General features: G+C 30.8%; 1 protein-coding gene across 1 annotated transcript; it reads left to right on the top strand.

Annotated features, from left to right (window-relative positions):
- Window positions 1-5,026: 5,026 nt before the first annotated feature.
- On the top strand, window positions 5,027-13,694 carry LOC127862667 (uncharacterized). The gene is made up of 2 exons (XM_052401877.1): window positions 5,027-5,119; window positions 8,865-13,694. Exons 1-2 carry the CDS (start codon window positions 5,083-5,085, stop codon window positions 10,946-10,948), a joined length of 2,121 nt encoding a protein of 706 aa, XP_052257837.1. The 5' UTR covers window positions 5,027-5,082; the 3' UTR covers window positions 10,949-13,694.
- The last annotated feature ends 1,022 nt before the right edge of the window (window positions 13,695-14,716 follow it).

Genomic DNA, 14,716 nt, shown 5'->3' on the forward strand with positions numbered 1-14,716 from the left:
GATTAGCCTGTGCGGAGCGCACCGGCTGATCTGTGACGACACTTTAAGCACATAGATTAAACCCCGTTTTCCCAGAGCGAGGCTCAATTATAGAAGCATGGCAAAGTATGCAGATGCTTGAGTACCGGTAGTCCACTGTGCATTTCGAAGTTAATATTTTCCTTCCGCGCATGAGGCTGTATCATGTGTTAATTTACAAGCCGCACAAAAGTTGGAACAACTTCCAGCTTTAAAGGTTTTACTGAAATATATATTAAATCTTGTTGTGGTATTGTGTTAGGTATGTGTGTGTGTGTGTGGGGGGGGGGATCTGGAGTACCAGTAGGAAACCGCACCTGTCCGGTATGGTGACCACCAACCTAACACACATACGCTTGGATTGGAGAATGAACCCAGTCGCCTCGGTGAGACGCGCACGCACCAACACGGCGTGCCCAATATGTTGGCAAGGCTGAAAACAGCCAGTAACCAATTGACTCGCATCTATGATCTGCATTATATCTCTGTATGACAGAGGGGGTAATCACGTGACAAACAAGATGGCGACGTCCATGTCGAGGCAGGTATTTTTTGTCGTTTTAAACCCTGTATAACTTGTATTATTTTTTTGTATTCCGCTCACTTTCCACATATTAGGAAGACAGTTACTGGCTTTTATTTCATAGTGATATTCGCTCTATATCTCGACTTTACTCGGTGCGAAATTTATTAGCGGGATGACCTAATTAGGGCTCCACTAAAAACATTTGCGCGGAGTAAAGTCGATATATATTTATTTAAATAAACGCTTATCAACTTGTTACTGATATGGCTGGAAAGTGAGCGTTATTTAAAAAATAAACACAAGTAATAGAGTATAAAACGGCGAAAAATAACCGTCTCGTTATGGCCGTCGCCATCTTGACTATCACGTGATTACACCCTCTGTATGAGCGGTCGGCCAAATTATGCGTCAGAGAGGTTTATGTTAACATTTAACTGTTGTGTGGCAAACATATAAATACATGTGCATGTGTTGTTAATATGTTGATATAAAGGAATTTTTGCTTTTTTTAAAGTTCGTCGCCGAAGCATTAAATTGACAAAGTCCGAACTCCGATATTAAACAAGAATATAATTTAAGCTGAAAAAGCTGTCGCCTTAACCACAAGGCTATCTTGGCTGTTACATTGTAGTGCATTTTAAACCTATATAAGCAATCCACGTCTTGTCACAAAACATAACGAAACAAGAGACTGCCCATCAATATTGTCCCCTACCGGTGAAACTCCCCCATTGTCAGTATTATAATATATATATATATATATATATATAATAAAAGTGAAAACACGTGTCTGGGATTTTAAATATATATTGATTTAGCCAACGCGTTTCGCATAGCTCATCAGGGCATAATACAATATATTACAACGTCAAAATGTCATGGAGATAACGTCATATCAATTATGACGTCATAACGTCAATAAATATTAAATGAAATTTAATTTGGGTTTAAATACATGTATAAAATGTTGTTCTTTTGCTAACCTAGCTGAAATATTGTTCGAAAATAGCTTATAAAATGGAAATATTTTAAATTTTGGTTCATTATGTGAACATTCATCTAAATGTTTACTTAAAGGCATCTGTCTTGTTGAGGGGTCTCGCATTTGTTGTTCATGGACAGATCGCCTATTTCTAAGTTTATCGCCAGTTTGACCTATATAATATTGTTTGCATCCATTGCATACTAATACATAAATCACATTTTGTATATCACATGACATATTAGTTTTTATTTTGAACATTTTGCCATTAAAATCAAAAGAATTCCCTTCAATAATATAACCACACAGGGCGCATCTAGGGTCATTACATTTGGATACTATTGGTTCTTGAGATGAAAAGTAAGATTTGGTTAACAGACGTTTTAAATTAGGTGGCTGTCGCTTACATTTTATTATCTTCTGATTTGAAATTATTTTATTCATAACCGGGTCTGTTTGTAAAATGTCAATGTTGTTTTTTAATACGCCAAACAGTTCTTTATTTTTTGGATTTTGTGTTGAAATAAATGGAATTATATTACTCTTGTCTTTTTGTGTTGATTTTGAAAGTAATTCATGTTTAGGGATGGAAAGTGCTTTTTTAATACCTGTATTTATAATAGATTGTGGATATTTTCTTTGAATAAGGGAATGTTTAAGTTCATTTAAACGTTTTAGTTTAAGTTTATCATTCGAAACTATGGTGCAGATCCGTTTCGCTAAAGTGAAAGGAATATTTATCTTTGTGTGTTTATTATGACACGAGGTAAAATTAAGATATTGTTTAGAATCAGTTTCTTTGTAATATATATCAGTATTAATTTCAGTATTGTTTTTTATAATCAATATATCAAGAAATGGTAACTCGAGTGTGCTTGTTTGCATTGTAAACTTGATATCCGAATGTAAGTTGTTTAAAATAGTATAAAAGTTTTGAAGTTCATGGGGAAATTTTGTCCAGAAAATAAAGCAATCGTCTAGAAATCTTTTCCAAAATGTTTTTATAAAAGAAAGAAATTCATCATTATAAATTGATCCAATTCTTGCATATAGTTTTTGTTCTAAAAATCCCACTACCAATGTAGCGTATGTTGGCGCGAATTTAGTACCCATTGCAGTCCCTTTAGATTGGTTGTAGTACTTATCATCAAAATTGAGTTATTATTTTCAAGTATTATTTTCGAATGATAAACTTAACTAAAACGTTTAAATGAACTTAAACATTCCCTTATTCAAAGAAAATATCCACAATCTATTATAAATACAGGTATTAAAAAAGCACTTTCCATCCCTAAACATGAATTACTTTCAAAATCAACACAAAAAGACAAGAGTAATATAATTCCATTTATTTCAACACAAAATCCAAAAAATAAAGAACTGTTTGGCGTATTAAAAAACAACATTGACATTTTACAAACAGACCCGGTTATGAATAAAATAATTTCAAATCAGAAGATAATAAAATGTAAGCGACAGCCACCTAATTTAAAACGTCTGTTAACCAAATCTTACTTTTCATCTCAAGAACCAATAGTATCCAAATGTAATGACCCTAGATGCGCCCTGTGTGGTTATATTATTGAAGGGAATTCTTTTGATTTTAATGGCAAAATGTTCAAAATAAAAACTAATATGTCATGTGATATACAAAATGTGATTTATGTATTAGTATGCAATGGATGCAAACAATATTATATAGGTCAAACTGGCGATAAACTTAGAAATAGGCGATCTGTCCATGAACAACAAATGCGAGACCCCTCAACAAGACAGATGCCTTTAAGTAAACATTTAGATGAATGTTCACATAATGAACCAAAATTTAAATATTTCCATTTTATAAGCTATTTTCGAACAATATTTCAGCTAGGTTAGCAAAAGAACAACATTTTATACATGTATTTAAACCCAAATTAAATTTCATTTAATATTTATTGACGTTATGACGTCATAATTGATATGACGTTATCTCCATGACATTTTGACGTTGTAATATATTGTATTATGCCCTGATGAGCTATGCGAAACGCGTTGGCTAAATCAATATATATTTAAAATCCCAGACACGTGTTTTCACTTTTATTATATAATATTCACAATCTGGATTATTACATTTTACTTATATAACTATATATAACGGATTGTGCAGCGTGTTCATGGGACCGAAGAGAGCAAAACTTGAAGAATTGTCTGATTCGTCGGATTGCTCGAAATCAAACTCGAATGAGGAAGTCATGGAGGAGGATAATAGTTGTTTCTTAAAATCAATAGACGATAAACTGTCGCTGATATTGACCGCAATTAACGATTTGAGCGCGGCAATTGCAAAAAATAATAATACTGCCATTAGGAAAGATGACATTGTCGCTGACATAAAATCAGCTGTACATGAAATTTCTCAAAATATACCGAAGACCGAAATATCCGTGAACCACGAAAATAACGAGGAAAACAATAACATATTTGAAAGAGAAGCACTAAAAATAAAAATGGAAATATCAAATATATGGCACAACAAAATGGAAATACGAAAAAGTACGTACTGGTCCATGATAAAAAATAAAGGCCATTTTGAAAAATATTCTAAATGGTTAACATCAACTCCAATGGTAATACCAAAACATTTACAGAAAAAAGAAATACCGAATGAAAATATCGATCAGAAATCAGTTAGAGAAAGGGCCGTATTGAATGACTTCAATATCCAAACAGAATTGCAGTCATTACGTGCTTCTTCAAACTGTGAGAAATTCAAGCGCATCGACGAAGAAATATTCAAATTGATACATTCAAAATGCAACGGAAGAACAGCACGGACACTGGTAGAACTTTGGAAAACGGAAACACAACGAAATGAAGAAATTTCACATAAAAGATGGGGAAACAATGAAAAATGGCTTTCAAAATACGAAGAAGAATTCATAAAGGAACATGAAAATAAAAATCCATTTTTAAAAAACAAGACTTCGTAAACAAAAATCAACCCTCTTCATATGCGGATGCTGTCCGAAAAAATACCACCAACTACCAAAATCTGAAAACAACATACAACTACAACAGTCAAGAAAGACACACCAATAAACAACATTCGCAAAGAAGAAATCTGCAACAAAATCAAACAAGCTGTTTACAAAATATAGACGTGGAAAGTATTGTAAGAGAAGTTCTTTTAAAAATTAATAATACCAACATCGAATTACATAACAATTTCCAAAGAAACAATTCCACTTCAAACAGAAGCAATATAAGAGATAACACAAGGTCTTCATACAGAAGAAACTATAGAAACAACAACAATACGAGCGACGACATATTGCAAGATAACGACGACAAACCAAGCGAATTTAACGTTGATTTTTTAGAAGGAGGCAGGGAGTGGAGCAGTCCGACATAGAAACTTTAGGTAACCTAGCTGAAAATTCAAAATTATTTACCAAAATTTACAATTTTTCAAAAAGATCATTATCTCAAACTGAAATTGACGTCTTATTGAGGGGTTTTAAATTTACACCAACACCTAAATATAAAAATGATTCTTATGATCAAATAAAAGATGTGGATGATTTTCATAGATCACTTAGGCTTAAAGAGTTTTTTAATAATAGTGATCATAATAATACAAACAATTCTATTGTAAAAAATCAAACGTCATTTTATCCACCTAAACATAGAAATAATACACTAGACCATTATATAAATGTTACTCGAACACTTTGCCTTCAACATTCTCAAATGGAAAATGACACTAAACATAACATATCATTAAAAGAAAGAAAAGCTATAGATTTATTAGCAGAAGACAAATCCATAACTATTAAAGAAGCAGATAAGGGTGGCGGAATTGTTATAATGAATACAGACTTTTATAGAAGAAAATTATTAGCAATGTTAAATGACGTTGAATATTATAAACAAATCCCTGATAATGGTAGTCAAATAACACTTTCAAAAATACGCAATTTACTAAAGGAAAATAATAAACTAACTCAACAGGAAAATGATTTCTTAGTAAAATTCGAATGGAAAACAAGCCTATTTTATGGTCTTCCAAAAATTCATAAAAGTAAAATCATTCAGGATGCAATTAAACATAGCAATTCAGAATATATAGAGTTAATGGATCCAGACGATTTAAACTTTCGCCCAATAGTCGCTGGAACTATCTGTGAAACAAGTCGTTTAAGTTCTTTATTGGATATCTTGTTAAAACCGTTTGTAAAATATGTCAATAGCAATATAACAAATAACATAGATTTCCTAAAACATATACCTTCACAAGTTCCAGAGTCAAGTACATTAGTATCATTTGATGTAATTAATTTATATTCTAATATACCGCATACTCTTGGTTTAGAAGCTATTGAATATTGGCTTCAAAAATATCCAGATTCGGTTAATGAAAGGTTTTCGCAACGGTTTATAAAAGAAGGCATAAAAATAATACTTGAAAATAATAACTTCAATTTTGATGATAAGTACTACAACCAATCTAAAGGGACTGCAATGGGTACTAAATTCGCGCCAACATACGCTACATTGGTAGTGGGATTTTTAGAACAAAAACTATATGCAAGAATTGGATCAATTTATAATGATGAATTTCTTTCTTTTATAAAAACATTTTGGAAAAGATTTCTAGACGATTGCTTTATTTTCTGGACAAAATTTCCCCATGAACTTCAAAACTTTTATACTATTTTAAACAACTTACATTCGGATATCAAGTTTACAATGCAAACAAGCACACTCGAGTTACCATTTCTTGATATATTGATTATAAAAAACAATACTGAAATTAATACTGATATATATTACAAAGAAACTGATTCTAAACAATATCTTAATTTTACCTCGTGTCATAATAAACACACAAAGATAAATATTCCTTTCACTTTAGCGAAACGGATCTGCACCATAGTTTCGAATGATAAACTTAAACTAAAACGTTTAAATGAACTTAAACATTCCCTTATTCAAAGAAAATATCCACAATCTATTATAAATACAGGTATTAAAAAAGCACTTTCCATCCCTAAACATGAATTACTTTCAAAATCAACACAAAAAGACAAGAGTAATATAATTCCATTTATTTCAACACAAAATCCAAAAAATAAAGAACTGTTTGGCGTATTAAAAAACAACATTGACATTTTACAAACAGACCCGGTTATGAATAAAATAATTTCAAATCAGAAGATAATAAAATGTAAGCGACAGCCACCTAATTTAAAACGTCTGTTAACCAAATCTTACTTTTCATCTCAAGAACCAATAGTATCCAAATGTAATGACCCTAGATGCGCCCTGTGTGGTTATATTATTGAAGGGAATTCTTTTGATTTTAATGGCAAAATGTTCAAAATAAAAACTAATATGTCATGTGATATACAAAATGTGATTTATGTATTAGTATGCAATGGATGCAAACAATATTATATAGGTCAAACTGGCGATAAACTTAGAAATAGGCGATCTGTCCATGAACAACAAATGCGAGACCCCTCAACAAGACAGATGCCTTTAAGTAAACATTTAGATGAATGTTCACATAATGAACCAAAATTTAAAATATTTCCATTTTATAAGCTATTTTCGAACAATATTTCAGCTAGGTTAGCAAAAGAACAACATTTTATACATGTATTTAAACCCAAATTAAATTTCATTTAATATTTATTGACGTTATGACGTCATAATTGATATGACGTTATCTCCATGACATTTTGACGTTGTAATATATTGTATTATGCCCTGATGAGCTATGCGAAACGCGTTGGCTAAATCAATATATATTTAAAATCCCAGACACGTGTTTTCACTTTTATTATATAATATTCACAATCTGGATTATTACATTTTACTTATATAACTATATATAACGGATTGTGCAGCGTGTTCATGGGACCGAAGAGAGCAAAACTTGAAGAATTGTCTGATTCGTCGGATTGCTCGAAATCAAACTCGAATGAGGAAGTCATGGAGGAGGATAATAGTTGTTTCTTAAAATCAATAGACGATAAACTGTCGCTGATATTGACCGCAATTAACGATTTGAGCGCGGCAATTGCAAAAAATAATAATACTGCCATTAGGAAAGATGACATTGTCGCTGACATAAAATCAGCTGTACATGAAATTTCTCAAAATATACCGAAGACCGAAATATCCGTGAACCACGAAAATAACGAGGAAAACAATAACATATTTGAAAGAGAAGCACTAAAAATAAAAATGGAAATATCAAATATATGGCACAACAAAATGGAAATACGAAAAAGTACGTACTGGTCCATGATAAAAAATAAAGGCCATTTTGAAAAATATTCTAAATGGTTAACATCAACTCCAATGGTAATACCAAAACATTTACAGAAAAAAGAAATACCGAATGAAAATATCGATCAGAAATCAGTTAGAGAAAGGGCCGTATTGAATGACTTCAATATCCAAACAGAATTGCAGTCATTACGTGCTTCTTCAAACTGTGAGAAATTCAAGCGCATCGACGAAGAAATATTCAAATTGATACATTCAAAATGCAACGGAAGAACAGCACGGACACTGGTAGAACTTTGGAAAACGGAAACACAACGAAATGAAGAAATTTCACATAAAAGATGGGGAAACAATGAAAAATGGCTTTCAAAATACGAAGAAGAATTCATAAAGGAACATGAAAATAAAAATCCATTTTTTAAAAAACAAGACTTCGTAAACAAAAATCAACCCTCTTCATATGCGGATGCTGTCCGAAAAAATACCACCAACTACCAAAATCTGAAAACAACATACAACTACAACAGTCAAGAAAGACACACCAATAAACAACATTCGCAAAGAAGAAATCTGCAACAAAATCAAACAAGCTGTTTACAAAATATAGACGTGGAAAGTATTGTAAGAGAAGTTCTTTTAAAAATTAATAATACCAACATCGAATTACATAACAATTTCCAAAGAAACAATTCCACTTCAAACAGAAGCAATATAAGAGATAACACAAGGTCTTCATACAGAAGAAACTATAGAAACAACAACAATACGAGCGACGACATATTGCAAGATAACGACGACAAACCAAGCGAATTTAACGTTGATTTTTTAGAAGGAGGCAGGGAGTGGAGCAGTCCGACATAGAAACTTTAGGTAACCTAGCTGAAAATTCAAAATTATTTACCAAAATTTACAATTTTTCAAAAAGATCATTATCTCAAACTGAAATTGACGTCTTATTGAGGGGTTTTAAATTTACACCAACACCTAAATATAAAAATGATTCTTATGATCAAATAAAAGATGTGGATGATTTTCATAGATCACTTAGGCTTAAAGAGTTTTTTAATAATAGTGATCATAATAATACAAACAATTCTATTGTAAAAAATCAAACGTCATTTTATCCACCTAAACATAGAAATAATACACTAGACCATTATATAAATGTTACTCGAACACTTTGCCTTCAACATTCTCAAATGGAAAATGACACTAAACATAACATATCATTAAAAGAAAGAAAAGCTATAGATTTATTAGCAGAAGACAAATCCATAACTATTAAAGAAGCAGATAAGGGTGGCGGAATTGTTATAATGAATACAGACTTTTATAGAAGAAAATTATTAGCAATGTTAAATGACGTTGAATATTATAAACAAATCCCTGATAATGGTAGTCAAATAACACTTTCAAAAATACGCAATTTACTAAAGGAAAATAATAAACTAACTCAACAGGAAAATGATTTCTTAGTAAAATTCGAATGGAAAACAAGCCTATTTTATGGTCTTCCAAAAATTCATAAAAGTAAAATCATTCAGGATGCAATTAAACATAGCAATTCAGAATATATAGAGTTAATGGATCCAGACGATTTAAACTTTCGCCCAATAGTCGCTGGAACTATCTGTGAAACAAGTCGTTTAAGTTCTTTATTGGATATCTTGTTAAAACCGTTTGTAAAATATGTCAATAGCAATATAACAAATAACATAGATTTCCTAAAACATATACCTTCACAAGTTCCAGAGTCAAGTACATTAGTATCATTTGATGTAATTAATTTATATTCTAATATACCGCATACTCTTGGTTTAGAAGCTATTGAATATTGGCTTCAAAAATATCCAGATTCGGTTAATGAAAGGTTTTCGCAACGGTTTATAAAAGAAGGCATAAAAATAATACTTGAAAATAATAACTTCAATTTTGATGATAAGTACTACAACCAATCTAAAGGGACTGCAATGGGTACTAAATTCGCGCCAACATACGCTACATTGGTAGTGGGATTTTTAGAACAAAAACTATATGCAAGAATTGGATCAATTTATAATGATGAATTTCTTTCTTTTATAAAAACATTTTGGAAAAGATTTCTAGACGATTGCTTTATTTTCTGGACAAAATTTCCCCATGAACTTCAAAACTTTTATACTATTTTAAACAACTTACATTCGGATATCAAGTTTACAATGCAAACAAGCACACTCGAGTTACCATTTCTTGATATATTGATTATAAAAAACAATACTGAAATTAATACTGATATATATTACAAAGAAACTGATTCTAAACAATATCTTAATTTTACCTCGTGTCATAATAAACACACAAAGATAAATATTCCTTTCACTTTAGCGAAACGGATCTGCACCATAGTTTCGAATGATAAACTTAAACTAAAACGTTTAAATGAACTTAAACATTCCCTTATTCAAAGAAAATATCCACAATCTATTATAAATACAGGTATTAAAAAAGCACTTTCCATCCCTAAACATGAATTACTTTCAAAATCAACACAAAAAGACAAGAGTAATATAATTCCATTTATTTCAACACAAAATCCAAAAAATAAAGAACTGTTTGGCGTATTAAAAAACAACATTGACATTTTACAAACAGACCCGGTTATGAATAAAATAATTTCAAATCAGAAGATAATAAAATGTAAGCGACAGCCACCTAATTTAAAACGTCTGTTAACCAAATCTTACTTTTCATCTCAAGAACCAATAGTATCCAAATGTAATGACCCTAGATGCGCCCTGTGTGGTTATATTATTGAAGGGAATTCTTTTGATTTTAATGGCAAAATGTTCAAAATAAAAACTAATATGTCATGTGATATACAAAATGTGATTTATGTATTAGTATGCAATGGATGCAAACAATATTATATAGGTCAAACTGGCGATAAACTTAGAAATAGGCGATCTGTCCATGAACAACAAATGCGAGACCCCTCAACAAGACAGATGCCTTTAAGTAAACATTTAGATGAATGTTCACATAATGAACCAAAATTTAAAATATTTCCATTTTATAAGCTATTTTCGAACAATATTTCAGCTAGGTTAGCAAAAGAACAACATTTTATACATGTATTTAAACCCAAATTAAATTTCATTTAATATTTATTGACGTTATGACGTCATAATTGATATGACGTTATCTCCATGACATTTTGACGTTGTAATATATTGTATTATGCCCTGATGAGCTATGCGAAACGCGTTGGCTAAATCAATATATATTTAAAATCCCAGACACGTGTTTTCACTTTTATTATATAATATTCACAATCTGGATTATTACATTTTACTTATATAACTATATATAACGGATTGTGCAGCGTGTTCATGGGACCGAAGAGAGCAAAACTTGAAGAATTGTCTGATTCGTCGGATTGCTCGAAATCAAACTCGAATGAGGAAGTCATGGAGGAGGATAATAGTTGTTTCTTAAAATCAATAGACGATAAACTGTCGCTGATATTGACCGCAATTAACGATTTGAGCGCGGCAATTGCAAAAAATAATAATACTGCCATTAGGAAAGATGACATTGTCGCTGACATAAAATCAGCTGTACATGAAATTTCTCAAAATATACCGAAGACCGAAATATCCGTGAACCACGAAAATAACGAGGAAAACAATAACATATTTGAAAGAGAAGCACTAAAAATAAAAATGGAAATATCAAATATATGGCACAACAAAATGGAAATACGAAAAAGTACGTACTGGTCCATGATAAAAAATAAAGGCCATTTTGAAAAATATTCTAAATGGTTAACATCAACTCCAATGGTAATACCAAAACATTTACAGAAAAAAGAAATACCGAATGAAAATATCGATCAGAAATCAGTTAGAGAAAGGGCCGTATTGAATGACTTCAATATCCAAACAGAATTGCAGTCATTACGTGCTTCTTCAAACTGTGAGAAATTCAAGCGCATCGACGAAGAAATATTCAAATTGATACATTCAAAATGCAACGGAAGAACAGCACGGACACTGGTAGAACTTTGGAAAACGGAAACACAACGAAATGAAGAAATTTCACATAAAAGATGGGGAAACAATGAAAAATGGCTTTCAAAATACGAAGAAGAATTCATAAAGGAACATGAAAATAAAAATCCATTTTTTAAAAAACAAGACTTCGTAAACAAAAATCAACCCTCTTCATATGCGGATGCTGTCCGAAAAAATACCACCAACTACCAAAATCTGAAAACAACATACAACTACAACAGTCAAGAAAGACACACCAATAAACAACATTCGCAAAGAAGAAATCTGCAACAAAATCAAACAAGCTGTTTACAAAATATAGACGTGGAAAGTATTGTAAGAGAAGTTCTTTTAAAAATTAATAATACCAACATCGAATTACATAACAATTTCCAAAGAAACAATTCCACTTCAAACAGAAGCAATATAAGAGATAACACAAGGTCTTCATACAGAAGAAACTATAGAAACAACAACAATACGAGCGACGACATATTGCAAGATAACGACGACAAACCAAGCGAATTTAACGTTGATTTTTTAGAAGGAGGCAGGGAGTGGAGCAGTCCGACATAGAAACTTTAGGTAACCTAGCTGAAAATTCAAAATTATTTACCAAAATTTACAATTTTTCAAAAAGATCATTATCTCAAACTGAAATTGACGTCTTATTGAGGGGTTTTAAATTTACACCAACACCTAAATATAAAAATGATTCTTATGATCAAATAAAAGATGTGGATGATTTTCATAGATCACTTAGGCTTAAAGAGTTTTTTAATAATAGTGATCATAATAATACAAACAATTCTATTGTAAAAAATCAAACGTCATTTTATCCACCTAAACATAGAAATAATACACTAGACCATTATATAAATGTTACTCGAACACTTTGCCTTCAACATTCTCAAATGGAAAATGACACTAAACATAACATATCATTAAAAGAAAGAAAAGCTATAGATTTATTAGCAGAAGACAAATCCATAACTATTAAAGAAGCAGATAAGGGTGGCGGAATTGTTATAATGAATACAGACTTTTATAGAAGAAAATTATTAGCAATGTTAAATGACGTTGAATATTATAAACAAATCCCTGATAATGGTAGTCAAATAACACTTTCAAAAATACGCAATTTACTAAAGGAAAATAATAAACTAACTCAACAGGAAAATGATTTCTTAGTAAAATTCGAATGGAAAACAAGCCTATTTTATGGTCTTCCAAAAATTCATAAAAGTAAAATCATTCAGGATGCAATTAAACATAGCAATTCAGAATATATAGAGTTAATGGATCCAGACGATTTAAACTTTCGCCCAATAGTCGCTGGAACTATCTGTGAAACAAGTCGTTTAAGTTCTTTATTGGATATCTTGTTAAAACCGTTTGTAAAATATGTCAATAGCAATATAACAAATAACATAGATTTCCTAAAACATATACCTTCACAAGTTCCAGAGTCAAGTACATTAGTATCATTTGATGTAATTAATTTATATTCTAATATACCGCATACTCTTGGTTTAGAAGCTATTGAATATTGGCTTCAAAAATATCCAGATTCGGTTAATGAAAGGTTTTCGCAACGGTTTATAAAAGAAGGCATAAAAATAATACTTGAAAATAATAACTTCAATTTTGATGATAAGTACTACAACCAATCTAAAGGGACTGCAATGGGTACTAAATTCGCGCCAACATACGCTACATTGGTAGTGGGATTTTTAGAACAAAAACTATATGCAAGAATTGGATCAATTTATAATGATGAATTTCTTTCTTTTATAAAAACATTTTGGAAAAGATTTCTAGACGATTGCTTTATTTTCTGGACAAAATTTCCCCATGAACTTCAAAACTTTTATACTATTTTAAACAACTTACATTCGGATATCAAGTTTACAATGCAAACAAGCACACTCGAGTTACCATTTCTTGATATATTGATTATAAAAAACAATACTGAAATTAATACTGATATATATTACAAAGAAACTGATTCTAAACAATATCTTAATTTTACCTCGTGTCATAATAAACACACAAAGATAAATATTCCTTTCACTTTAGCGAAACGGATCTGCACCATAGTTTCGAATGATAAACTTAAACTAAAACGTTTAAATGAACTTAAACATTCCCTTATTCAAAGAAAATATCCACAATCTATTATAAATACAGGTATTAAAAAAGCACTTTCCATCCCTAAACATGAATTACTTTCAAAATCAACACAAAAAGACAAGAGTAATATAATTCCATTTATTTCAACACAAAATCCAAAAAATAAAGAACTGTTTGGCGTATTAAAAAACAACATTGACATTTTACAAACAGACCCGGTTATGAATAAAATAATTTCAAATCAGAAGATAATAAAATGTAAGCGACAGCCACCTAATTTAAAACGTCTGTTAACCAAATCTTACTTTTCATCTCAAGAACCAATAGTATCCAAATGTAATGACCCTAGATGCGCCCTGTGTGGTTATATTATTGAAGGGAATTCTTTTGATTTTAATGGCAAAATGTTCAAAATAAAAACTAATATGTCATGTGATATACAAAATGTGATTTATGTATTAGTATGCAATGGATGCAAACAATATTATATAGGTCAAACTGGCGATAAACTTAGAAATAGGCGATCTGTCCATGAACAACAAATGCGAGACCCCTCAACAAGACAGATGCCTTTAAGTAAACATTTAGATGAATGTTCACATAATGAACCAAAATTTAAAATATTTCCATTTTATAAGCTATTTTCGAACAATATTTCAGCTAGGTTAGCAAAAGAACAACATTTTATACATGTATTTAAACCCAAATTAAATTTCATTTAATATTTATTGACGTTATGACGTC

Source organism: Dreissena polymorpha, chromosome 16 (genome assembly GCF_020536995.1).
Source record: "Dreissena polymorpha isolate Duluth1 chromosome 16, UMN_Dpol_1.0, whole genome shotgun sequence".
Taxonomy (NCBI): Eukaryota; Metazoa; Mollusca; class Bivalvia; order Myida; family Dreissenidae; genus Dreissena; species Dreissena polymorpha.

Excerpts from the sequence above, each read along its gene's own strand:
- LOC127862667 (XM_052401877.1), top strand. The coding sequence starts at position 5,083 with ATGTGGATGATTTTCATAGATCACTTAGGCTTAAAGA. Across the intron at positions 5,120-8,864 it reads AGATCACTTAGGCTTAAAGA|AGTTTTTTAATAATAGTGAT; the intron begins GTTTTTTAATAA and ends TTAGGCTTAAAG.